The 27955-nt window shown below is 36.8% G+C and overlaps 1 protein-coding gene across 2 annotated transcripts; it reads left to right on the top strand.

Moving 5' to 3' along the window:
* LOC306849685 (integrin beta-4-like) lies at window positions 1-27889 on the top strand. 2 transcript variants are annotated; one of them, XM_079384909.1, is made up of 42 exons: window positions 1-433; window positions 2387-2471; window positions 3165-3247; window positions 3687-3785; window positions 3884-4088; window positions 5123-5219; window positions 5301-5472; window positions 5599-5862; window positions 5993-6082; window positions 6177-6299; window positions 6738-6905; window positions 6993-7069; window positions 7166-7368; window positions 7542-7645; window positions 8250-8345; window positions 8444-8573; window positions 8678-8803; window positions 9013-9119; window positions 9695-9728; window positions 9826-10020; window positions 10392-10495; window positions 10612-10670; window positions 10799-10822; window positions 11197-11345; window positions 11473-11652; window positions 11853-12001; window positions 12235-12442; window positions 12527-12847; window positions 13007-13167; window positions 16228-16408; window positions 16577-16714; window positions 16807-16989; window positions 17101-17235; window positions 19250-19411; window positions 22286-22447; window positions 22708-22821; window positions 23504-23653; window positions 23905-24093; window positions 24238-24393; window positions 24548-24709; window positions 25017-25124; window positions 26326-27889. In XM_079384909.1, the coding sequence occupies exons 2-42, from the start codon at window positions 2393-2395 to the stop codon at window positions 26463-26465; spliced, it is 5787 nt and encodes a 1928-aa protein (XP_079241035.1). In that variant the 5' UTR covers window positions 1-433; window positions 2387-2392; the 3' UTR covers window positions 26466-27889. The 2 variants fall into 2 exon arrangements, with proteins under 2 accessions (XP_079241035.1, XP_079241036.1); XM_079384910.1 differs by lacking the exon at window positions 22708-22821 and having other exon boundaries at window positions 26326-27720.
* Window positions 27890-27955: the final 66 nt, after the last annotated feature.

Below are 27955 nucleotides of genomic sequence, written 5' to 3'. Positions count from 1 at the left end.
ACACAGGTGAGGGTGCTGCTAAAGGAGTGTGCAGAGAGCGAATGGGCAAAGGACAGAGGGAAAGGTGGAGCGACCTTGTTACCTCACAAAGCCAGAGAAAGAAAGTAAGGGTGTTGCCTGTAACCCACCTGAAGAGCTTGAGCAAGAGAGGAGGGACCAGACACACATTCACTCTTAAACACAAGTCGTATCTGGGGGGAATATTCAGTCGATTTTGCACAGCACCAAGAGAGGTAGGAAGGAAACTTTTTCCTGCAAGCACAAGAAGTTTCCCTGTTGTTTAGATTTGTGAAGAGGCAGGTGGAAAACGGGTTCTTTTCCCTCTTTGGTTAATCATTGGACACAAAGGAGAGAATTAAGGATTTTTTTTTAGAGAACTTTGCTGTTTCTGGTTGGACTCTGGGACTTGGATTGGGAAACAACAAACTAAGAGGTTTGTGAGATCAACAATTTTTTGTAAAGCCTCACAGTCATGCATGTATTTTGTAAGGCTCTTTTTATCTCTGTACTTCTCCTTTCCTCTTTACTTGTTTGTCTCTTTTTTGTTTGTTGTGTTTTTCAGCTGATGTTTGTGGCTGGCGAAATGAATAGAGTTCTTTGAATCAGTTTGTTTTAGGTCTTTAAAGTTTGCCCACTACTGTTCAGCTGTTTCTGTTTTTCACCTTCTAAAATTTTTCCAGTAAATCTTTATGAATATATGAGAGTGTTTAGCTGTTGGTTGTTTTGCCTTTTGCAAAAGAGAGTCTGAATCTTTGAAGCACCATTAATTTTCAGTTGATCATTTTATTTGAATTTTGTTCGCTGTTGTTATGCATTTGTGTCCATCAATTCACATTTGTGTCTGGATAATTCAGTATATATTGTGTCAGGTTTGTTGATTGTATTTTAATGTCATCATTATTCTGAGATGGACTTACATTTAGTCAAATTTGTATTTAGCTTTGCTGAGAAAATTAGCTCTAAAAAAGTTGTTCCTTAAAGTTTTTAAAGCATGATTGATATGCCCAGGTTAGCACAGGCCAGATCAGGTTCACAATAGCATGCTAAGGTCTGTTCAGGTCTCAGGCGCAGTGATATTTATATGAGATTGAGTTTTCTTCCATCCTGGAGTGAAATTCCAGTGATGTTGGTCAAAATATGAACTTGAGCAGTTATATGTGAATGTAAATAGAAAATAGTAAATAGAAAATCCTGTTTTGAGGGGTAAAAGTAATGGTTTGTATATTTTGGGGGTTTAGTTTTTTGATGGATAAAATTTGCAAGGCTGTTAATTTAACATAATTTAGTACACTTATTTAAAAAAAAAAAGAAAAAAAGTCAAACACCTTGTTTGTAACTTGACTTGTGCATAAATTCCATCGTTAGTGATTTTTGTGCCATTGGATAATGTTCATAGTACTTGAACTACAAACTTGATGTTTTTTTGCAAGTCTGCAGTTAGTTCAGCACCAGCTGCTACTACTAGTAATAAGTTTCACCAAACCACATTTAGCAAGAACAGACTGCACAGAATGAGTATGGAGATGTTCAGAGGTTGTGTTTTGTGTACTAGATGGAGCTCAATGGAATAGAACAAATTCAACTAAAAAAACGCTTAAAAAAATGCAGACTCCTGTTTCTAATCAGCAAATATTGATATTGAATTAAATTCAGAAATTAATATAATGTAATTACAAAAAATGTATAATTTGAAAGTTATATTAAATTATGCAGAGTACAATCAACAATTAATTTTTGCAATTCAATTAGAAAAAAAATAAGACTTAAGTGTAATGCACAAATATATATATATATATATATATGAAAAGTTGTTCTCAAACTTTCCATTGTCTTTCTCTTCACCGTGTCCATCTCTAGAGGATATGAGAGGAATTCCTGAGGAATCATTGGTCTGTTTCTCCTCTTCACTGTCAGAGTTCAGATTTATGGGGGGTGAAATGGGCTCAACTTTCATTTGATGTTTTCAGGGAGAAAGGGAGAGAGTGAAAAGCGAGAGAAAGTGATATCGGGCAGGTGGATCATATTTCTGCTTCTGTTTTTGTGATTTAAGCGCTGATATAACAGCTGAGGTGCATGCTATTCTGCTGTAGATTAGGTATGGACAGTGGTCTCTAAACGTCTCTAAAAGTGTAATGGACACATACAGATAAATGGTGTAGATTTCAAGTAAATGTCCACTGCAGTGTGTCTGGTCATTATGAGTTTTTTGCTGAAAGTATTGTGTTTACCAAGGCATATCTTGCATGCCTTGAATTATTCAGTTCTGTTATGATCAGTTATGTTGTGTATCTCCATATGTGCGCATGTGAATCTGTGTGACATCTGTTCACCATGTTTAACTTTATGTAAAATGTGTGATCTCGCTATTATTGTATTTATGTTTCAGACTGAAATGGGAGGATGGGCGCTGCGTCTCGCTGTGGGGATCTACGTTCTCTTGCTCGCTGTGACAGCCAGCCGTGCTAATCAGGGTGGGAACATCAACTCTCAAGCCCCTTAAATCTCAAATCTCAATTACAAACACTTTTACTCAGGAAGCAATGCCAAGTCATTTAAAAAAAAAAAAAAAAAAAAAAAAAAAAACAGATTACTTTCTGCTAACTATAATTGGTAATGACAACCAATATATGTGATGACATTTGGGTTGATGTTTTATTATCTAATACAGTGAAGTACATTTTTTAACTGTCCAAATGCTTTGCATGCAATAATATTTGTGTGTGTATATATATATATATATATATATATAAATGTCAAAGCACTGAATAATAAAACATCAGCCCAAGTGTTATTTATTTTAAATAATGATAGCACTTTTCAAGCAAAAGAAGTTTACTTGGGTTGTTTAAATGATAATAGATCAAAGATAATAGATTTATTGTTAAAAATAATGACGGAAAAAAGTATTTGGTTGCTTTTATTTGGACTTTTTCAAGAATTTTAGAAACTTTAGGAGAACTGACTTTATACAGGTACACTCACTAAAATGAACAGTTGGTTAAAAGTCATTGCAAAAATGGCTCAGAAAAATGTGAAAAAGTTAGTTTGGAGGAAGTCTCTGGTATTATCCGTTTGATGTTTAAATTCTTTATTTTATTGCATTGAAATTCAAAGGTTTCCCAAAAATATAATGCTAAGAAGACTATGCTTTTTGTGTTACATAGTGAACCACTGTACCGCTGCCAGGGCAAAAACTTGCTCAGAATGTATCCGGATTGGCACAGGATGTGCTTACTGCCCCGATGAGGTGAAACTCACTGATCCTTATGCTGAAAAATGAATTGATGTTGTATATGTGTTTAACATGTTTTTATAACTAGTCTATACGACGTATTGATCCAGAGATCATTTACAAATCTAAACCATTACAATCTGATTAGAAATGACCAACATTCATTTAAACAACAGTTTAAATTAAACAGTGATTTGAGCAGTTCTTCTCTTTTTTGTTTCTACTGTCACTTTTGAGCAGTTTAATGTGTCATTGCTAAATAAAAGTATTAATTAAAAAAAGAAAAATCTTGCTGAACTTTCGACCAGTAGTATATTTTATTTTACAGCCCCCACCGTTTATGACACCTACAGTATGGTGTTCGGTTATTTGTATGTTCATAAAACCCTTTGTAGCTCTCTTTATGACCACAGCTGTGTCATTGCTTTTATTTGTATCTGTTATTTCTCTTCAGCTCTTCGAGCATGAGCGTTGTGACCTGAAGGACAACTTAGAGGCCCATAAATGTAGTAGTCGGATGGTAACAATTGAGAGCAGTAGGAAAATTGAAGAGGTTTGTTTTATCAGAATCCTGTCCCTCACTTTACTTACATGTCCATATCGTGGAATCATGTGTGTTTATGTGTTCATGTGTCTTTGTGTGTTTTTCAGAATGTGCAAATCGATAAGTTACTGAACTACTCTCAGGTGGCCCCTCAGCTAATGAAGATGACGCTTCTCCCCGGGGAGGAGAAGGAGGTGGAGATGGAGGTGTTTGAACCAGCCCGTGGCCCTCTGGACCTTTACATCCTCATGGACTTCTCCAACTCTATGTCTGATGATCTGGACAACCTGAAGAGAATGGGAGACCAGCTGGGTGAGTGAGTGAGGAGGGCGGTGTTGCATAGTGGTTAGATCTGGGCTGGTAACCATTGTAAATTGGGCTGGGTCATATATGATGTTTTGCTGTGTAAAATTAAGCACCACTGTTAATTTTGCAATGAACTACAGTAGTAAACATGGTGTTAGAGTTGGTCACTTTAGATGTGACTCAGTTTAAACTGGAACTCTGATTCAACAGTTTGTTCTCATCTCAACATGTGTGTGTGTGCATGTTTATGTGGTTTATGAGGACACAAATTTGTATAATGACATGGGTATGACAGAGGTATTACAATATGAAGGTGGTTTATGAGGACACTGCCTTTGTCCCCGTAATTCAAAAGGCTTAAAAAACATACTAAATGGTGTTTTTTTGAAAATCAAAAAATGCACAAAGTCTCCTGTGAGGGCTAAGTTTAGGTGTAGGGTTGGTGTAGGGCAATAGTACACACAGTTTGTTCAGTATAAAAACCATTACGCCTATGGAGAGTCCCCATAAACCACAAAAACCAACATGTGTGTGTGTGTGTAAATATAACCAATATAAAATAATAATTTTATAAATTACACCAAAAGGCTACAAAAAATGTTAAGCTGTTTCACCCAGCCTAGTTCAAACATTGCAAGGGGTGATGCAACCATCATAATTGACAAGTGTCTGCTAAATAAATTATGAAAAATTAAGACCTTTATTGTTAGAATTGTTTGTATTGTTTATTGCCACATGATAAGGTCCATTGTAAATGAATGTCTCGAGTATCATGCTACGCTGCAACAGTGTGTTTAAGGATGTGTTCTAGGTATTTTTACATTGGCTGTTGTGTCACGTCTCACTGTTTTTCATATTGAGTGTTGCGTTATTTAGATGGTGGGTCAAGTTAGTTCAATTTTAAATACGTATTTCGAGTCCCTGTTTTTGAAATTATACCCCTTGGGCAAGCTAGGGTTGGGTGCCACACTCATGAGTACAAAATTGTTTGTTTTGCAACATTTTAATATTCATTCATTGTCTGGTTTCACCTCATGCAGCAAAGCTTGTTGGAAAGCTCTCTGACAATTACACCATCGGATTTGGCAAATTTGTAGACAAAGTCACCGAGCCTCAGACAGACATGAGGGAAGCCAAGTAAGAATAATACAGCATTACAGCACCACTCAGTTTGACATTGTCTGCACACGCTCCTTATATATGTTTTTCCTCTTACAGATTACGAGAGCCGTGGGCCAACAGTGACCCTCCGTTTTCATTCCGTAGCGTCATCAGTCTCACCAGCAACATAGACACCTTTAGACAGAAGCTCCAGCGAGAGCGCATATCTGGCAACCTGGACGCCCCCGAGGGGGGTTTTGATGCCATCTTACAGACTGCTGTCTGCCAGGTCTTGAGAGTCTATTTTTAAAAAGTTATTTGGTAGACAGAAGTGAAAAATGCTTGGCATTTACAGTTCTGTAAACGGTAACTTACTTCTTACTGCTACAGTATAACTTGTTTCCCATTTTCACAGGAACAAATTGGCTGGAGGAAAGACAGCACCCACTTGCTGGTCTTCTCCACCGAATCGGCATTCCATTATGAGGCAGACGGTGCCAATGTGCTTGCGGGCATCTTGGATCGTAACGATGAGCAATGTCACCTGACTCCAGATGGAAATTATACACATGATATTCGTCAAGACTACCCATCTATACCCACCCTAGTGAGACTTCTGGTGAAACATAACATCATTCCAATCTTCGCAGTTACTAATCACTCCTACTCTTACTACGAGGTTTGTATGCCTTTAAAAAAGTATTTTAATTGTCTCAATGATAAGTGCAGTTTGTCTCCATTTTAAAGTTCTAAAAAACTGGATAAAAACTGGATCTTGTGACACATGTTATGGTTTCCTTTGTGTGTAGAAACTTTCTGAATACTTCCCTATTGCTGAGCTGGGACAGTTGCAAGAAGATTCCGCTAACATCTTGAACATTTTAGAAAAAGCTTTTCAGGTAAATTTATTTTCATACCAAATACGTTGCTGTGATTTATTTATTTTTTTCAAATTTGATGTAACTCTTTTTTGAACCATAATTTTTTTAACAGAATATTCGCTCCAAGATCAGTATCCGTGCAGAAGACAGACCAAAAGCAGTGGAAGCCAAGATACTCTCTCAGTCTGGCACGTTTTCTGAGTCTGGCAATTTCAAAATCAGTCCAGGTGAAACTGTGAGTGTCTTTGACTTCTTTTTAATAGACAACTTCAAATGTAGTCTCTCACGCACTTGCCATTTTTTCAGAAGGAACTAAATAATTGAATATGAATTAAAATGTAAAATCATAATCCAGGTCGGGCCAGTAGTTCAGATTTTTACTTGCCCTGACATTTTCCCTGAACTTCAAACAAATTTATTTATTTATGTGTTTTATTTATTTATTTATTTATTTCAGTTTTTACGAACATATTTTAATTGATTCCTTTATAAAAATGTATTTCTATTATTTTTAATTTATTGAAATATTTAATGTAATATACTACAAATCTTAAAAGGTGCATGCTGGTTGTCACACTAGCTGCATGCACTGCAATTTTATAAACAAATTTTATGCTTTAAAATGTGAAAACCTTGTTATAAATATGCTGATTTAAGTTTTCTCTCTGTAAAGGGTAAATTTAGAGTCCGTCTGAAGGCTCTTAATCAGGTAGGAGAGCAGCATGTGTGTAATGCCAACCAGGCTGACCGGGCAGGAACCTTAAGAGTCAAACCAACCACCTTTAGCTCTGCCTTCAGAATCAATGCTGAAGTGCTCTGTCATACATGTGACTGCGAAAAGGTGAGGCCTGCAACCTCTTCATAACCCTTTTCCTGTTCTGCGTGTTCATTTAAAATCTTATTCTTCTGTTTCTACTTTTAACATCAGACCCCAGTTAAAAATGCAGTGCGCTGTAATGGCCATGGAGATCTTGTCTGTGGGAAATGCCAGTGTTATGATGGATGGTAGTATTAATTCTTATGTCTTTTGACATCTTTGGTTTGTACAGATTATATTGCAGTCCATAACCCCGCTTCTTTTCTATGCCCCGCCTCTCATAGGCTAGGCCCTTTCTGTAACTGTTCAGCAGGGATCGCCACAGACTCTGCCATGTGCATCGAACCTGGGAAGACCGAGCCTTGCTCAGGCAGAGGAGACTGCATGTGTGGGACCTGTGTGTGCTATAACCCAAACCAGTTTGAAGGGCCCTTCTGCCAGTTTGACAAATCGCAGTGCCAGAGATTTGGTGGATTTCTCTGTAATGGTTAGTGAAAAGATTTTTCGATTTGAAAATATCCCAAATTTAGTTTGAGAGATGAAAGAAAGACAGGCAATACAGTCAATTGACAATGTTGTATTAGTTGCAGGCATGCTTTGATGTGTTGTTGTAGTTAATTTTCCAGGTTTATGACCTTTCATCTTTGTTTGCAACAACAGAACGTGGAAGCTGCAGTATGGGCAGATGTGTTTGTACACCGGGATGGACTGGAGATGCCTGTGAATGTCCCATTAGCAACGAATCATGTCTGGACAGCAAAGGGGTAATGTTCACAAAAATATAAAATCACTTTGCAAGCAAACTATTGTTCAAAAATGTAGGGTCAGTAAGATTTTTTTTTAAATAAATGCAGCCTTGGAGAGCATAAGAGATTCTTTAAAAAAATTAAAACTCTTATTGACTTCAAACTGTATGGTCAAGTAAACTATGCCCCCACGTCTATGGTATGTCAATATTCACATTTATTTTTAAGGATTACATATTCTAGGCTTATGTTTTTGGGATTTATTTAGCAATAATGGCCCGCTGACTGCACAAAAATGTAAAATCAAAACAAACATAAAAAGGACACAACAGTCTATATCTAATGTATTATATAAATATATATTATTATATTATTTAATTTAAGTACTTGCTTAAAGATGCTGGTAGTTAAAATTCTAGATCAACACTGAAACTGATGTTTTTCCATTTAATTTTGGGTGATTTGATATCAGTGTCCTCAATCTGTTTTCTCTAAATCATGGCATAGTTGAGGCACAGAACTGTTGACAGTCTAAGAGACCCATTTCACTCATAGCTCAATTTTGACATGTGTCTAGGTAAAACACAGTTGTGTATAATAAAAGTGTTCTTCTCTTTTGTAGAACATCTGTAATGGCCGTGGTGTGTGTAAATGCGGTCGTTGTGAGTGTGAACACTCCGGACTTCCACTGAGCCCCACTTGTGAAGCGAACTTCCAGGTATGACTGTGATGTGTGTGTGTGTGTGTCCGTCTGTCTGTATTCCCTGTTAATTAGTTATGTACTTATACCAACTCCAACCGTCTTTCATAATGTAGCAACAATTGGGCATGTGTGAAGCCAAAAGGAGCTGCGTTCAGTGCCAGGCCTGGAACACCGGCGAGAGAAAAGGACGGAAATGTGATGAATGTTCCTTTAAAATCGTCATGGTGGAAGAGCTCGAAGAAGGTACGGCATCAGATCTTACTTATATATTAAAAGACATAGCTATACTCATGGATTTGTTTATGGATGGATCAAACAATGATGAATTGATTTACTTGTGTCCACAGATAAAAACATAATAGAGACGTGCAGTTTCCGTGACGAAGATGACGACTGCACATATCACTATACTGTGAATTATCCATTAAACATCACAGACAAAGAACACCACGTCCTAGTAAAGAAAAAGAAAGGTGAGATATACACAAATATTAATTGTACTTTTTATATGATAAAAGGTTAAATGATTTATACAGCATTTAGGTGGCCATATAAGTTCCTTTAAAATCATTTCTCATATTCATATCATGTATTATTTCATACGAAATATATCTCTTGAACAAGAGTGTGGTGAGTAATGCACGTCAGGGTTAAACTAACTGATTGTTTCTCTGTTTATCAGAATGTCCACCTGCAGGTTTCCTGTGGTTGATTCCTCTCATTATGTTTCTGATGCTATTGCTTGGTTTGCTTTTGCTCTGCTGCTGGAAATACTGCGCCTGTTGCCAGGTAGATATTTAATTTAATTTAATTTAAGTAATTTTATTTTATTTTATTTTAATTAATTATTTATTTATTTATTTATTTTCAAAATCAGCATGTCTGAAAGTCCTGAAAAGGAGGTTTTGTCAAATTTTGTAAACTATGGCTAAGAAAAGAAAGTGAAAGAGAAGAAAAAGAGAAAGACAATTTAATACACAAACACCTTCCCATAACCAGGCACAACATCAGGAGTTTCCAGTGCCAAGTTATTTTCTGTTGTCAGTGAAACTGATAATACTGCACAAAGAACAAAAATACAGTCAATCCGAACATGTCTGATGTGTATTATACAGCTAAGTGGAACAGAACTATCAAGATTTTATTGGAGGCGATGATATATGATTAAAAAAAGTATGATGTCTTGTTGCTTGTCTCGTTATCTATTCTAATTGGCTTTGATCCTGTTGTGTTGGACAGCGTTTTTGCTTTCTTTGAAACCACAAGTTACTTGCTGATTAAAACTTGTTGTGTGTGACTGGTTAAGATGAGGTTTAGTAATGTTAAATCTCAGATGATTAATGTTTGCTCCCTGTCCCCAACAGGCATGTCTTGCTCTTCTCCCATGCTGTGGCAGAGGTAATCATCTTTCTCTCTGTTACACATCAGTTACACTATAAAGAAATCAGCAGAAACAGATTTACTGTTGTGTTTTTAATGTGTTTGTGATTGGCAGGTCGTATGGTGGGATTCAAAGAAGATCACTACTTGCTACGCCAGTCTTTGTTGACCTCTGATCATTTGGACACCCCAATGGTGCGCACCGGCCCACCCAAAAGCACAGACATTGCGCGCTGGAAAGTGACAGACAATGTTCATCGAGGACCAAACCACCCACAGAACCAAATCAAACCCAACCCCAAAGAGACCAGTGAGTCTAGACTGAGATTTAACTAGTTGTCTAGTCATCTGGTATGACCAGTATTTAATTAACAGTTCACCCCAAAATCTGAATTGTTGTTGTTCCAAACCTTTCCATTCTGAAACAATAGAAAAAAAAGATGTTTTGAAAAATGTTTCTATACAAGTCAATGGGGTCCAAAACATCCACAGATGAACGAAAGTCATGCAGGTTTGGAACGACATGAGGAAAGTAAATGATGGCAGAATTGTCATTTTTGGGGGAATTATCCCTTTAAATTTAACATGTTTTTTTTGTTTTGTTTTTACCACACAAGGCATTTTTTCATGCTTGCTTAGCTTGTACTCATTTCTTTCATCTCTATGTGTTTTTCTTTATAGTCCAGTACCCTGTCTCTCTTCGTCTGAACCGGCAATATTCAGAAACTCTATCCAACCCTGAGGCTCGGGACACAGACATGCTCAGGCGAGAAGTAGAGGACAACGTAAGTCCTTATAAATGTGTGATGCCCTCCCACACCCCCCAAAAAAACAAGAAACAACTTCTCTCACATGAACCGTCATGCCTGACTGCTAATGTCTCTTTGTTTTTCATAAACAGCTCAATGACGTGTTCCTGCAGATCCCTGGCGCTCAGAGAGTGCAAAAGACTAGATTCAGGTGAGAAGTAGCTGTCAGTGACTCATTAAAATTGGTGTGGCTATGCCTTGTGGGCAATTCTTTCTCCAAAGTCTCAGATTTTGACATGTGTCTGAATGTACTGTTTTACTCTTTTTCTTCTCCCTCAGGACACAAAGAAATTCTGGAAAGAGGTACAGTAGCTACAACTGAGCTAGCATTGACAAAATACTTTAAGTCTGAGTTTATTGATTAGCGTAAATCTCACAAAACTTTTTATTATTAGAATACTAAAATAATTTATGAAGGGTCATGGGACATTGAAGACTGGAACAACGGCTGCTGAAAATTCAGCTTCACCATCACAGGAATAAATTACATTTTAAATTGTATTATTTGTATAATAATATTTAGCAATATTGTTGTTTTACTGTATTTTATCAAATAAATGCAGCCTTGGGGTGAAATATGAACTGGATATTTCTTTGTTAGATTTACTGATTTGTACAGGGAGTACAAATTCGAAAACTTGAAGAGAAACAATAATAATTCTTATTTGCATCCACAGACAGAACAACACGATTGTAGACACGGTTTTATCTGCCCCTCGTGCCAGTTACCCAGATATTGTGAAATTGACAGATAAACAGGTTCAGGCTGGAAACTTCCGGGATCTGAAGGTGGTTCCAGGCTACTACACTGTAGCTACAGACAGAGGTAAAAACACCCTGCACAAGCCACAGACCTTTAACTACACTTAGATTGCAGTCCGTTGTCTGTTGTAACACTTTGGCTTTGTTATGTGAATTTAATGTGTATGTCCATGTCCTTGTCTGTCTTGTAGAAGCTGCAGGGGCTGTGGAGTTTCAGGAGGGTGTGGAGTCGGTGGATGTCCGGGTTCCCCTCTTTATCAAAGATGAGGATGACGAAAAGAAAGAGCTGCTTGTTCAAGCCGTTGACGTTCCAGTAGGAATTGCAAAGATTGGCAAAGATCATGTCAACATCACCGTGATTAAGGAACATGGTAAGATGGGTTTAAATAATAAAAGACAAATCTGACAAAACTTGTTTACAGAGAATGCCTTTTCTTACCACATTGGCATATTGTTTTCAGCCAGTCAGTGAGGATTATTCTTAAAATCAAGCATTTTCTGATATCAATTTTTCTTAAGTGGGTATTAAGTGGCAAAGTCTTTAATGTTTTTTTATTTATTTCTCATATAGCTAGGAGCATCTTCACCTTCCTGCAGCCGTCATACACTTACAGTCGTCAGGATGGTGTGGCGAACATCCCGATCAGTCGTGAGATCATAGAGGATGGACGGACTCAGGTCACATACTGCACCCGTGACCTCACTGCCAAAGACAAGAAGGTAAAATACACTTTACTACTTGTGTTTCACAACAAGTTCTGTATTTCTGTATTTACATTTGATTAAAATGATTAGATTTTCTCTAATAAAATTAAACCACAACAGAGATGTAATTGCCAAACAAGTGATATTTTATATCATGCATATAAAATGTTATGAATATGCAGGGAAAAAGACATCCTGAAGTCACTTATTTGTTTGATTGTGTGCTTATTTTTTTCTTCTCTTCGTAGGACTATATCTCAGTTGATGGAGACTTGAGTTATGCACTAGGCGAAACGCAGAAGACAGTCCCAGTGAAACTCTTGGAGCTTGGGGAGGGAGATGGACTGCTGGAGGACAAACAGGTCAAACAATTTGTGATGGATCTGAGTAACCCACGGCAAGGCGCTAAACTGGGCCGTTACCCACGCACCACTATCACCATTGCAGATAAACCAGGTATATATCAGGCTTACAGATTTAAAAATATAATTTATTGTTATTCCTTAACCTAAATTTGAATTGTCTCATATGTCTTCATAGAACCCAGTGTCATGATGTTTAAGAAGAGTACTCAAACTTACAATACATCCGACCCACTTTACTCCATCCCTGTGGTACGCACTCGAAACCAGGAGGGTCCGACCACTGTGTCCTGGCGCACAAACAAAGCCTCGCGCTTCGACCTCTCCAGTCCTCTCAAATTTGCTCCTGGCGAGACGGAAAAGAACATTGTCATTGATCCTCGTTCGTATCCATCTCCCATCATACCCGAGACCTTCCAACTGGAACTGTTTGACCCAAGCAACAATGCAATCATTGGAGAGAGGAAAACCTCAGTGGTGAACGTCATCGATGGTAGAGGTGAGAAAACAGGGGGTTTTGAGTCAGTTCTGGGGTCTTGTCTTTGCAACCAATTATATTTATTTATTTTATTTGATTTCATGTTTTATGGGAAAACTGAACCCTTCAGTAGTCTGCAGATGTTGAGTGTTACTTAATATTTGCATTATGTCATTTCAGGGGATGGGAAAATGGATTCTCAGAAAATTGAACATGTTCATCAGTTAGCCACATCTCCTGGAGGACGCCTCTACGCCCCAAACAACATCAAAGCTGTTGCTTCCGGCCCTAAAAACATCCGTCTGAACTGGAGCCCAAGTACAAATGCCAATGGTTACAAGGTAGGTCACATAACATGATAATCTGATATAACACATTACAAAATTGCATTAGTTTTTGTATTATTTAGTGTGTATAGTCTGTTTTTATTTTTTGTGTACATATGTAAAGTAAAGGAATGCGTGCAGTTAAGCAACAGCAATTATTCAAAACATCTGTCTCTGACCATAATCCTGTTACTGATTAGATAGAGATGTGAAAATCTGTCAAAGTTTCAATATTTACACAGCGTTAACTAATATGAGATGGTGTTTTCTTAAATTTGTAGTTGCAAATGCCAGGAATGTGTGGAGAAAATTTAGGCTTTATATTTTATTTGTAGATTTTTTTTCATTTACAGTGTATGAAATAAATGTAATTTTGCTGTTTTAGACACATTGAATACAATATATAAAACATTGATTCATATACAGTATATATATATATATATATATATATATATATATATATATATATATATATATATATGAATTAAAAAGCGAAGTGAAGTGAAGTCACATGTGGCCAAGTATGGTGATCCATACTTGGAATTTGTGCTCTGCATTTAACCTTCTTCACTTCTGTTTGTGAATTAAATGATAAAATTAATAAATTTTTTTTACAAAATTTTGAAGTCGCTTAGGTTCACCAAAGCTCATTTATTTGATCAGAAATGCAGTAAAAACTGTTTTCTGGTTTAATATATTTTAAAATTTTTCGATGATGGCAAAGCTGGATTTTCAGCAGCCTTCAGCTTTACATGATCCTTCTGAAATCATTCTAATATGCTGATCTGCAGAGGTGGGTAGAGTACCCAAAAACTGTACTCAAGTAAAAGTAAAAGTACTTCTAGAAATATTTACTCAAGTAAAAGTAAAAGTAATAGTCTGAATAGTTACTTGAGTAAGAGTAAAAAAGTATCGGATAAAAAAACTACTCAAGTAGTTAGTTACTAGTTACTTTGGATCATATAGGTACTGAATATAGTCTATTTTTATTTAGATATATAGATTACATTTATGTAATGTGTATGTGTATACACACACACACACACACACACTGCCGTTCAAAAAATATATATATATATATATATTTTAATGTAATTTATTTCAGTGATGCATATCAGAATTTTCATCAGCCTCTACCCCAGTCTTCAGAGTCACATAATCCTTCAGAAATCATGTTGATTTATTATCAGTGCTGCTCTTTTTAGCTTTCTATTCATCAAAGAATACTGAACAAAATATCACAGGTTCCAAAAAATATTAAGCAGCAAAACTGTTTCCAACACTGGTAATAAATCGATATGATTTCTGAAGGATCATATGACTCCGAAAACTGGAGTAACAGCTGATGAAAATTCAGATTTGCATCACTGAATTAAATGATATTTTAAAGTCAATTAATTATGTATTATCCTATAACCTCTGACACTGAAACCTCTGAAAACGCCTCACATTACTGCTCTGAACATAACGAAACAAATGCATATTGACGGATCTTCTGTTCTGCAAAATGTAAACAAATGTAGCCTATATTTTTGCAAGCTAAATATTGTAAAAATATGAATATTAATTGTGTCTAGAACAGGCCGTGCGCCGCTGCGCAGAGCTAACGCGGGTTCCGCGGGTGTTCATTTCATACTCTCTGAGAGCTTATTTAATGTATAAATTATACATTGTATTTAATGTAAGGTAAGTTACATGTACAACAAACTGGTAATGTCAAAGTGGTATCGTGGCCTATACCTGTGGAACAGTAGACAGCACACGCGGTGTTCATCTAATAAAAGATCTTCATATAGCTGTAGCAAACAAGCCTTTGCAGATTTGCTTTCAACTGACTGTAGATCCAAAGCCACGTCTTCAGCGCTCTAGATGTTCATAAACTCTCTGTTATCTGAGTGAGAACCGCTTCAGAGACTCAGCGCGTGCGGCAGGGAACTGAACGAATCATTCAAACTGATTCGCGAACCGATTCACTGGTTTGCCAACTGGTTTGATTAAGCCTTTAAACAGAATCGACTCAAAAGAATGAGTCATTCGCGAATGGGCATCGTTCATTGCCCAGAGAAAAGTAGACGGCGCGTTTGGAATAAACTGAAGCATTTTTAAGTTGTATTGCATTAAGATACAGTAACGAGAGGAGAGTCTCCCACAGTAACGAAGTAAAAGTACCGTTTTTTCTCTAAAAATATACTTGAGTAAGAGTAAAAGTACCCATTTTAAAATATACTCTAAAAGTATTAGTTACCCAAAAAATGTACTCAAGTAAATGTAACGAAGTAAATGTAACTCGTTACTACCCACCTCTGCTGATCTGCTGCTAAAGAATTTCTCTTATTATTATAAATCTATAAAACTATAAAAAGTTATGCTGCCTAATATTTTTATGGAAACTGTGACACAGTTTTTCCAGGATCCTTTGATGAATAGAACGGTCAAAAGAACAGCGTTTATTTGAAATAGATATCTCTTGTAACATTATACGTCTTTACTCTCACTTTTGATGAAGTTAATGTCCTTGCTAAATTATAATTATTCTTTTTTTTTTTTTAACTGACCCCAAGGTTTTGAACAGAAGTGTTTGTAGGCTAGTAGGAGATTATACACTGTGGGTTGTGTCATATTAGGATAGATCTTGTGCTGTTTTTTAGTCCCAGCCCATTTCTGCTTGTAAAGTTTAACCCCCGGTTTCACAAACAAGACTTACCTAGGCCTAGAGCTATTTCAAGTTCAAGTTCAAGGTCAAGGTCAAGTTCAAGTTCAAGTGGGGACATACAGTGGAACGAAATGTATGTTCAACTGAAAGAAACTTGCACTGACTGATCTTAAAACATGTCAGGGCCTTTGTTTTGCACACCAGTAATGTTTTTTTCTATGGCACATTTCTAAAAATTACTTAAATGTCCTAATTGAACAATGGCCTAATCCTGATTTAGTCTAAGCCCTGTCGGTGAAACCGGGCCTTAGAGTTGCAATATTTAATAAATTTAATATTTCAATAAACAGTAGTTTAGCTAAAAAGCCTGTTAAGAATGCTGTTAAATAAGTAATTTGAGCTGTGATTTGCTGTTTTTCTAGGTGAAGTACTGGATTTATGGAGACCCTGAGGCTGATGCTCAGGTGCTGGATGTGAAGTCTCCTCAAGCCGAGCTGACTAATCTCTACCCATACTGCGACTATGAGATGCGTGTATGTGGCTACAATGCACTCGGAGATGGCAATTACAGCAATGTCATCCAATGCCAGACTCTAGAGGATGGTAAGTCAGTCTCTGGACTTTGTTCTAATTTTGAATTTTTATAGTTTTTTTTTTTAAGAAGCATGCATGTCATACTTTTCATACTTGCATTTTTTAGCATACCCGTTGATGCTTTTTTGAAGTTTCTGTCTTACAAACATGCTCATCTGCATTATTGTACCCCTCTAGTACCTGGTGAACCTGGTCGCCTGGCTTTCAATGTCATCAGCCCCACTGTCACTCAGGTCAGCTGGGCGGAGCCAGCAGAGACAAATGGTGTCATTACTTCATATGAGGTTATCTACACACCCATCGACGAGGACAAGAGTACGAGTCCTAAAATACTATTTATCGAATCTGTGTGTCAGTATTGTAATATTTAGTGCTCCTCTGAATGCACATTTTCTTTCTCTGTTCAGAGCCTATAGGACCTTCTAAGAAGGTGATGATTGACAACCCCAAAAAGCGCATGCTTCTCATCGAGAACCTGCAGCCTTCTCAGACCTACTGTTACAAAGTGCGTGCTCGCAATAAGGTTGGCTGGGGCCCGTACAGAGACGCCACAATCAACCTGGCTTCTCAACCTACCAGACCCATGTCAAGTAAGCATCTGGGATGGAATTTAACCCAAGTTTAGACCGAGCAATTGTTTAATAAATCATTGTACTGTGAATTGATTGTGGTATTTTTTCTGGTTTATTTCACTTCTACAGTTCCTATCATTCCTGACATTCCCATTGTGGATGCAGAAGCTGGTGATGAATATGACAGCTATCTGATGTACAGTAATGAAGTACTGCGATCCCCAACGGTTAGCCAAAGGCCTAGCGTCACAGATCTGACTGAAGGTGGGTATCTTTTGTGATGTGGTGCACTGTTGCAACACATTGAAGTCAATGTATACCACTGTTCAAAAGTTTGGAGTCAGTAAGAAAGAAATTAATATTTTAATTAAGCAAGGATCCATTAAAATAATAATATTACAAAAGATTTCAATTTCAAATAAATGCCATAAATTAAGCAGTTTAACCATCAATTAACTGTTTTCAAAAGAAATGTTCCTTGAGTACCAAATCAGTATCTTAGAATGATTTCTGAAGGTAATGTGACGCTAAAGACTGGAGTAATGGCTGCTGAAAATTTAGCTTTGCCTTCACAGGAATAAATTACATTTTAAAATATATTAAAATAAAAAGTTATTTTAAATAATATTTCAAAATTTTACTGTTTCACTGTATTTTTAATCAAATAAATGCAGCCTTGTTAAGCATAAGAGGCTTTATTCAAAAACATAAAAATCTTACTAGACCCAAACATGAACAGTAGTGTGTTTTCTGCACATCTTTGCTGAAATGACCAGGATAAGTTTCAACCAGCATGGGTAAACTGGTTGGCCATGCAACTCTTGGTATAGGGGACACCAGCACACTAGCATCCTGACAATGGTAGTCTTTTCATTAGGGATAGTAGGGAAAGACTTATGTTTTTCGAAACATGTCAATGCTTGTCTGTATTGCATGCCTGAACATGTAGGTGGAATTGTTTCAAGCATTCGGAAGCTTTTCCATGCTACGTTGACCTGTAGCAACTACTGGTCAATAGCAGTCAGACATGGCCATGGTCTGCCTTCATCTGCAGCGTAACAGGATGATGTCTTTACATCATTCGTATGCAGCTACTGTTGAAATTGAAAGGCTCTTTCTAGTCCCCTGAAGACCCCACAATCACTTGCCTTTGCCATGGAGCAGTGTTGTTTTCTTTCCTTATGGCTTTGTAAAACTGGGTGACTGGGCTCTTTATGGAAGTTGAACTTATTGTTTGTGCAGCATTCAGGAATGTACCGTTTGGGCTTCTTTGGCTCTCATTTGGCAAGAATGATCAGACTTTCCTCGGCCTTGCTAAACGTCGCTAGCATCATGGATGGGCTCAGAGGACATCAGCTTCCCACCTTTTCTTCTTTCCTTCTTTGCCTAACTCTACTTACTAAAGGAACAGTTCATCCAAAATCAAAATTCTGTCAACATCTACAGAAAGGAGATTCAGATCTTTTCCATAAAATCACAGCGATTGGAGATGGACGCTTCAAAAATTACATAAAACATTAAAAACTACCATGATTATGGTCCGTATTGGATATAAATATACCTTTACCAAATAAACTTGAAATTAACATTTCACAAAAAATGTTTTGGATTTGTAGCCCCATTCACTTTGCCTTTTTAAAGTTTTGCCTACCATCTCCTTTTGTATTCAAGAAAGTCATAGAGGTTTGAAAAAAGGATAATTAATGACAGAATTTTCCATTTTGGGTGAATTAAGTTGAGCACGGACAGCACACACATCCCCTGTGCCTTGCTTGCTTCCCTACATGATTACCTAAGGCTCACGCTGGAAGCATGTCCAGCTAGTCGGTTCGGACCTGGATCTCCGTAAAGTGTCCTGGAAACTGCCTGCTGACATCATCCCCCACCGCCTGAGCCCGGCCACAGATGCCACCGATAGTCATGCACAGACCCTGCCACAAGGTGAAGACCTGTCCCTGGCCGACAGCATGCCATCCACACCCAACGTCAAACCAAAGCTGTGCTAGCAAAGTCGCTTGAGTGCTAACTGGCATCAAGAGTATCAGAATGCTAATTGGCATCTTTATGTAGACTGCTAATTACATTGCTATTATAAAAATAGTGTTTCTTCTTCTGAATTCAGAGGCTTTCCGCAGTTTGGGTCTGCTGAGGTGATTCCCTCCTCTGGGGCGCAGTTCAAAGCCTTATTCTGGAGCGCTAACTTCAACTGTGAATTCTAATGCGCTAATATTGCTGTGCTAATTCATGATATCATCTTCTCTCTTATATGTTCTCACAGATCAGTTTGTAAATGGAAAGTGGGACCAGAATTTCCTGTTCCCAGGAGGAAGCGGTTCCCTTTCCCGCAACGTCAGCTCCTCCTCATCCACATACAGCCATTCCACACCCCAAACCGGTGTGACAAATCACAGCAGCACCACAACGTACATTTCCGGCAAAGGTATCAGAGAAAAAAATTGTTGACTTAAAAATTACAATTTTGTTATCATTTAGTCATCCTCATTTCATTCCAAACCTGCATTTGTTTCTTTTGTGGAACACAACACAAAGGTAAAAATTAAAATTATGAAAAATTATCTTTGCATCACAGGAAGAAATTAGATTTTAAATTCTAATAAAGTTTAAGAACTTGAACTAAAATATATTAAAAAAAGAAAGACATTTTTTTTTTTTAAATGTAATACAATTTCACAATATTACTGTTTTTACTGTATTACCAAATAAATGATGCCTGGGCATCAGAGATGTCTTTAAAACATATTTTAAAAATCTTACAGACTCCGAACTTTTGAACTGTTGTGCAAGTTGTTATTCACAGATAATCTAAAGTAAAAAAGTGAAAGTGTTGTTCACGCAAAGCAATTGTATGGCTTCAGAAGACTTGGATTATAGTGTCATTTTGACCACTTTTATAATAGTTTTATGGCACTTTTTTGCCCTTCATTTTGTATTTTCTTTCTGGTCTACTGTACCTTTGTTTTGGAAAAGAGCAGCATGAACATTATTCAGAACATCTGTTTTTGTGTTCCATGAAAGTAAGACAGTCATATTGGTTTGGAATGACATGAGGGTGAGTAAATGATGACAGAATTTTCATTTGAGGGTTTATGAATCATTCTTTGATTTTGTACATATTAGTGCTGTCAAATCGATCAATTGCAGTTAATCACATCCAAAATAAAAGTTTAAGAAAAAAACTTAAGAAATATATGTAATATATTTCTAATATGTAATATATAATGTAATATATATATACAGTGCCCTCCAAAAGTATTGGAACAGTAAGGCCAATTCCTTTATTTTTGCTGTAGACTGAAAACATTTGGGTTTAACATCAAAAGATGAATATGAGATGAGAGATTAACATTTCAGCTTTTATTTACAGGTATTTTCATCTGGATCTGATACACAACTTAGAAGATAGCACCTTTTTCAACCCACCCATTTTTCATGTTACCAAAAGTATTGGAACAGATAGAATTAACAGATTAAAGTGAAAAAGTCTTAATATTTAGTTGCAAATCCTTTGCTTTCAATAACTGCATCAAGCCTGTGACCCATTGACATCACCAAACTTTTGCATTCTTCTTTTGGGATACTTTTCCAGGCTTTCACCGCAGCCTCTTTCAGTTTTTTTACTCCCTTCAGTCTCTGCTTTAGCAGGTAAAATGCACACTCTACAGGGTTTAAGTGTGGAGATTGACTTGGCCAGTCTAAAACCTTCCACTTCTTGCCCCTGATGAACTCCTTTGTTGTTTTGGCACTATGTTTTGGGTCATTATCTTGCTGCATGATGAAGGATCTCCCAATCAGTTTGGTTGCATCTTTCTGTAAATTGTCAGACAAAATATTTCTGTAGACTTCTGAGTTAATTTTGCTGCTGCCATCATGTGTTACATCATTAATGAAGATTAATGAGCCTGTCCCAGAAGAAGCGATGAAACCCCAAGCCATTACATTACTTGTGTAATGTGTACTATAACACCTGTGTATACTGTGTTTCAGATGAGCTTGTATGTTTGGGATCATGAGCAGATCCTTTCTTTCTCCAAACTTTAGCCTTTCCATCACTTTGGTCCATAAAATCAGTTTTTGAGGCTCGTCTCCTATTCTTCTTGCTAATGAGTGGTTTGCATCTTCTGGTGTAGCCTCTGTACTTTTGTTCATGAAGTCTTCTGCGAACAGTAGATTGTGATACCTTCACCTCTGCAGGTTGTTGCTGATGTCACTAACAGTTGTTTTAGGGTCTTTCTTTACAGCTGTCACAATGTTTCTGTCATCAACTGCAGATGTTTTCCTTGATCTACCCGTTTGAGGTGTGTTACTTAGTACACCAGGGGTTTCTTTCTTCCTCAGGAGATTCCAAATGGTTGTACTTGCTATTGCCAGTGTTTGTGCAATGGTTTGATTGATTTTTCATCTTCTCTCAGCTTCACAATTGCTCGTTTTTCACCCATAGACACTTCTCTGGTTTTCATGTTGGTTACACGTCTAACTAACTATAAATGCAGTCTGCACGGATCTGAAACTGAGCGCAGACAATCAGTGCTATTTGTTGTTTGAATAATCAATTAATAGGACACACCAGGTCAACAAAACACACCTGTATGTTCCAATACTTTTGGTAACATGAAAAATGGGTGGGTTCAAACAAAAGGTGCTATCTTCTAAGTTGTGTATCAGATCCAGATGAAAATACCTGTAAATAAAAGCTGAAATGTTAATCTCTCATCTCTATAGATTGATTGGTCTTACTGTTCCAATACTTTTGGAGGGCACTGTATATATATATATATATATATATATATGTGTGTGTGTGTGTGTGTGTGTGTGTGTGTGCATGTTTATGTGGTTTATGAGGACACAAATTTGTATAATGACATGGGTATGACAAAGGTATTACAATATGAAGGTAGTTTATGAGGACACTGCCTATGTCCCCGTAATTCAAAAGGCTTAAAAAACATACTAAATGGTGTTTTTTTGAAAATCTAAAAATGCACAAAGTCTCCTGTGAGGGCTAAGTTTAGGTGTAGGGTTGGTGTAGGGCAATAGCACACACAGTTTGTTCAGTATAAAAACCATTACGCCTATGGAGAGTCCCATAAACCACAAAAACCAACATGTGTGTGTGTGTGTGTGTATGTATATAAATATACACAGTACACACACACATATAATATGTAAACTATAAACACTTTTATTTTGGATGCGATTAATCACAATTAATCGATTTCACAGCACTAATATGCATACTTTTGAATCAACTGTCTCCAAAACTCATTAACCACTCTTTGTTTTTCATCACAATCAGGAGGCTCAACGACACACAAATATGATCTTAGGGATGGTGGACTTCTCAAAGAGGAAGTGATCCTGAGGAAGCGTTCTGAGAACAGGCATTACACGGATGGTGATGGTGTGAGGGATTCTATCGTCATGGGAAACCTGTCTGGTGGATTTTTGGACAACTTAGGTAAATTAAGCCTGATAGATCTGCGTGCACAAAGGCAATGAAATTTGATATAATGCCTCGCAAGGTGCAGCTTTTGGCAAGAATCCTTGGCTCACTCTCGCTTCAATCCTGCTCTTCTTTTTCTCCCCCTTATGCCATTTGTCTTCTCTCTACACTTGGTTCTCTCCCGCTGTTTTCTCGTCATGCGACGGCTGCCTTCCAACCCCTTTCCCGCCACACCCTGCCATACCCCACCCTGCCGTGGCTTGGTTGTCTCTCAGGGGTCTCTAGCTTCAGCCAGAGTACAACTACCAGCTACAGCTTGAGCTCCAGAGCTCGTACTCAGTCTGAAGATATCAACGATGCACTGCAGAACCTGGATAGTGTTCTTCAGGGTGAGTGAACACGGAAACAACCAGCAGTGCGTCAGGAGAGGGTACTTTGAAACCATAACTTCCTTTCATAATGTAAAGTAGTTAAAAGCAGATCTTTTCGTCGGTGTACTATATATAAATAAAACAATATTAATTTAGGCACCTAACATTTCAGACAGCGTTGAACTTATTTATTAATCAATAAAAAAGATTATATACTTATAGAACACCAAATTTATTTTAAAATATGTATTGAAAAAAGACCAAATGCAGCTCAGGGAACCAAATAAATCAGTGAATCTTTTTTTAGAACTGGTTTATTTACTTGTGTGTTTAAATGAGCATATTCATGATAGAATATGAAGTAGAAGTAGAGCACATTTGACTATTTTATTAGTTCACTTGGTAAGAACAAAATATGACACAAAAACACGTTTATGCTAAACAGTTGTGAGAATTAGCTTGTTACTGGAAATGTATCTGTTTAAACTATTTTAGAAGTAGCTGAGCTACTGTCATACTACTGAAAAATGTAGTTCAGTTTGAAGCATCCCTGCTTTTTCTTACTTACAGACTGACACACCTCAGCCAATTCCCTGCTGTTTCCCCAGTGCTGAACCAATAAAACAATTTGTGGCTGCAAAATTAAATATGTCTGTTCTGTGGTTTGACATTTTACCGTCTGCACTGCTCATGCCCTCAGACTCACGCTTCAACCCGGGTGTTCCTGAGACTCCCAGCAGACTGGTGTTCTCTGCCCTGGGGCCCACGGCCCTGAAAGTGAGCTGGCAGGAGCCCCAATGTGAGACAGATGTAATGGGTTACTGCGTCCTGTACCAGCTTCTCAATGGAGGTGATCCATCTCTTCTCAATTAGTTGTCACACCTATTCATTAAAAAAATATATATATGAAAATAAATTGCTGAAATAATTGAATAGTAGAATAATAGATAAACTTAATTTTTACATTTAATTTAGCAGTTAATTTATGATCTCAATTAATGTTCACATATATATATATATATATATATATATACATATACACACACATGTATACATATTATATACTATTAATGTTTTGATTGTCTTGTGTTTCTTTAATAGGTGAGGTAAAGCGTATTGAAGTGAACAATCCCTCTCAGAACTCTGTGGTGGTTCAGGATCTCCTGCCCAACCACTCCTACATCTTCAAAGTGAAGGCCCAGAGTCGAGAGGGCTGGGGTCCTGAGAGAGAGGGAGTCATCACCATTGAGTCTGCTGTCGACCCCAAGAGTCCACTGAGCCCAATGCCAGGTGAGAGTTAAATTTTTTTTTTTGGTACCTACCAGCATTAGCAGTGGCAGCTATCCTGAAATCTTCATTAAATATTAACACATTATTGTCTCTATGTATCATTTACTAAACCATTTATGTATGTGTGTGTGTGCTGTCATTCAGGATCTCCATTCACACTCAGCACTCCCAGCGCTCCAGGACCTTTGATCTTCACAGCTTTGAGTCCAGACACGCTGCAGCTGAGCTGGGAGAAACCTCGCAAACCCAATGGGGACATCCTGGGCTACGTGGTCACCTGTGAACAGCTGCACAGTGGAGGTCAGACACCACCCTCTTTATTTTCTTTTTGACATTTGACATATCTGAACTTTGAATCCACATAAATGTCCACAGCAGTCACAACGGCAATAATCAGAAACAACCCCTGTTCTTTAGCATCCTTGTTAAGACTCTATTTTTGCTGTCCTTGCAGGAGATCTTCGTTCCTTCCAGGTGAATGGCAACGCTGCAACTTCTTTGACTGTGTCTGACCTGAAAGAAAACATGCCATACAAATTCAAAGTTCAAGCCCAGACCACGCAGGGCTTTGGACCAGAGCGAGAAGGCATCATCACCATCGAATCCCAAGATGGAGGTATGCTGGACATTACAACAGTGTGACAGAGAGAGTGATATGATAGTGTGTGCCTTTTTTTATGATATATATCTCACTGTTAACTGTTTAATGATTCAGTGATATAAAATACTATGGTTCAATCAATTTGCATTTGATAAAATCAAGTCTTGCCCTATATTACTTTCTGCTGAATATTTTGTTTAACTCTGAAATACATTGCATTTAATCTTATGTCATCTTTGAGGAAAATTACTGGTAATAAACTTTGTTTGTTGAAGCTTTTTTTTTTTTAAATCATCTCTTCTTCTCTTCTGGTCCTCCTCAGGCTCCATGTCACAATACAGCAGTCATTCAGTCACAAAGAGAGACGTGTTCAACCTGCCAACAGAGATTACTTCACACACCATGTTCTCAGAACCCTTCGTGTCTCCAGGTAATAACACACACTACATCTTCCAGAGTTGGGCAAAATTCACAATTGAAGAGTTTGTTCCATTTGGATTTATCAGTTACCGTTTCAGTTGAGTTGGCCTCACAGGATGTTTTAACCAACAAACCATAATTACATCATTCATTTTGACTAATTATGCTTATGTATTTTGTGATATGGAGAATTTTATTTTCCCTCAAATTATTACTTTTCTAAAAAAAGACAAATTTCAGTTGAATACTAACAAATAAACACCACACACATAAAAATAAAAAAAAAAATAACATTTGAACCTTGAATTTGATTAATACTTATGTTTGACTCTTTGAAGTAAATTAGACCACAGTGTGAAATTAAGATTTACTAATATTTGTATTAAATATAACAAAAAATAACTAGATATTTTATAATATTTCATATGAACCTATGAAACATAATTAATTCATTTAGGTAATTATGCTTATTTTGTGATATGTAAAATACATATTTATCCAAATATCTATAAAATGAAGTTCAATATTATCTAATGAACGCAATCTTTTATTTTAATGAACAGGTTTTAATTTCACAATACCACAGCACATTGTTTTCAGAAAGCAGAAATAAAAATCGATTTATCCTATTGATTATTATTTATGTTTAATTATTTGGAGTAAAATAGACCTAATATGAATAATGTTGGTCAGACTTTATTTTAAGGTCCAATTCTTGCTATTAACAAACCATTAACTACGACTTTTTTTAAGGTATTGGATTAGGAATGTAGAATGTGGTCATCATGTCGTATATGTGCTTTATAAGTACTAATAAACAGCCAATATGTTAAATATATATATATAACAGGCATGCTAATAACCAATAACAATACTTACCGATTGGTAAGTATCAGACCCTATACTAAAGTGTTACCCTAATATTATAATAAAATATAACAGAAAGTAGTATTATATAATATTTAATGTAATTTATTAAATTAAATACACATTTATATTGGTGGTATATCAATTATCTAATATTTCTGGAAATACCATACAGTAGGTTGTATGTATGATAATGCTATAAAAATGTATTATAAACTTAAAGCAGTTGATACATTTGATTTCATTCCAATTTATTTCTATTTCAGTTCTATTTAAATTCTTGACCTTACTGCAGTGTAAATGTTTCCCTCATCGTATCTGTGTCTGATGTGTGTTTTTTCTAGATGGGATGATGATGATGTCGAGCAGGCAGGTCACAGAGTCGGGCGGCACCATCACGCGGCAGGTGGAGATGGTGCAGAGGGGTGTGATGTCCAGCAGCACCGTCACTAAGAAGGTGGAGAGACAGTACTTCGAGGCCTAATTTAACTTCTTTTTGCCTTCAGCTGAGATCTCATGGCAGAGCAGCAGTACCAAAACACGCTAAAATCAAACTAGAAACGTTCACGTTTCAATGTGCACAACATATGGTGTTTATGTGAGCATGAGAACAGCTGAGTGCTTGGATTCCTCGGATTATTGCTCATATAGACCAAAGTCTTCAAGTCTTGATGTTTTGTTGAATGGAAAGACTTAAAACCTTTTAGTGTTATCACTTCCAAACAGGTATTTGTTCAAACTTTTGGCATCAATCTATGTTTCATGTAGTGTTTGCGAGAAATGTTATTGATGTATGTGGCGTGGGATACAGTTCTGTTGCTCATTTGAGCTAGATTGCGTTCATTTCGACGAGGTTTGAATTGGCATGATGTTTATATTATTGATGTTGCTTTCAAGATGTATCAAGTTATTTGAGCATGTAGGTTTTCTATATGTATTTTCACATCAAGTATGCCATGTTTCTTGAATTAACTCATTAGGCATTTTCCTCCTAAATCAGTTTTCTTTTTACTCGTTTGCATAAACTGTTGCAACACAAGAGCGCATACATATGGACTCGATTCTTAGGATTGTAAATATGTTACTGAGGTTTGTTTTTTACTGCCTGGTTGCAAGATGTGCTGTTGTAACTTCAGGCCTGTGGCTGTATTTCAGATTACATAAAATCTCCCAGGTTTGTACAGTGCTGGCAATATGGAAAAGATTACCAATCTCACACCTATGTACCCCTGAATTATATTTTATACACTTTAATCATTTGTATGGTACTTTTGACTAGGGAAAAATATTTTTTATAGAGTTTTATATTAAAATTGCATTTCACCATCATATTCAAGCCGTAGTATGTAGTATGCAGAACATCTCACTGCATTATTAGTTCAGCGCACCAATAAATCATCCTACCACAGTCGACTCCTTGTGTGTCAGCTTTGTTTATTAGAAACAGATTTAGGTGCAATTGAATGTATTTAGCACACTGTGAAATTACCTAATGAAATGCTTTGCATTGATTGGAGGAGTATGTACTGACACTGCCCTCTACATGCTTTCTTATGTTACTGACAATGAGTTGAATGTGGTTATATCCAATACTTGCTAAATCTAGATTTGGGGGAAAAAAATTGTGTATTCAGATTAGCAAAAGAATATTTTGGTTTTAGACCTTGGATTTGGCTAATTATAATCTTATTTTAGCCCATGCACTTAAAAACAAAATAAATGAACATATATGGGTAGATCGATGCAAGAAGAAAAAAAAATAATCACAATTTAGTATGCAAATAAAACAATTCAGTATAGAAATATTACAATGACATAATCACTGTCAGTTCCATTTTGAATGTTGAACGTTCTATGAAATTTGAGTGAGTAGATTTTTCAATTTCTTAAAATAAAACAGGTTATCTGCAAAACATAGTCTGAATGCAATCTGTACACTAAGCAGTTTGAGCTAAACTAATTGCAGAAACAAAT

The sequence above is a fragment of the Barbus barbus genome, assembly GCF_936440315.1.
Source record: "Barbus barbus genome assembly, chromosome: 29".
Classification (NCBI taxonomy): domain Eukaryota; kingdom Metazoa; phylum Chordata; class Actinopteri; order Cypriniformes; family Cyprinidae; genus Barbus; species Barbus barbus.
This window is presented reverse-complemented; position numbering and strand designations above follow the sequence as displayed.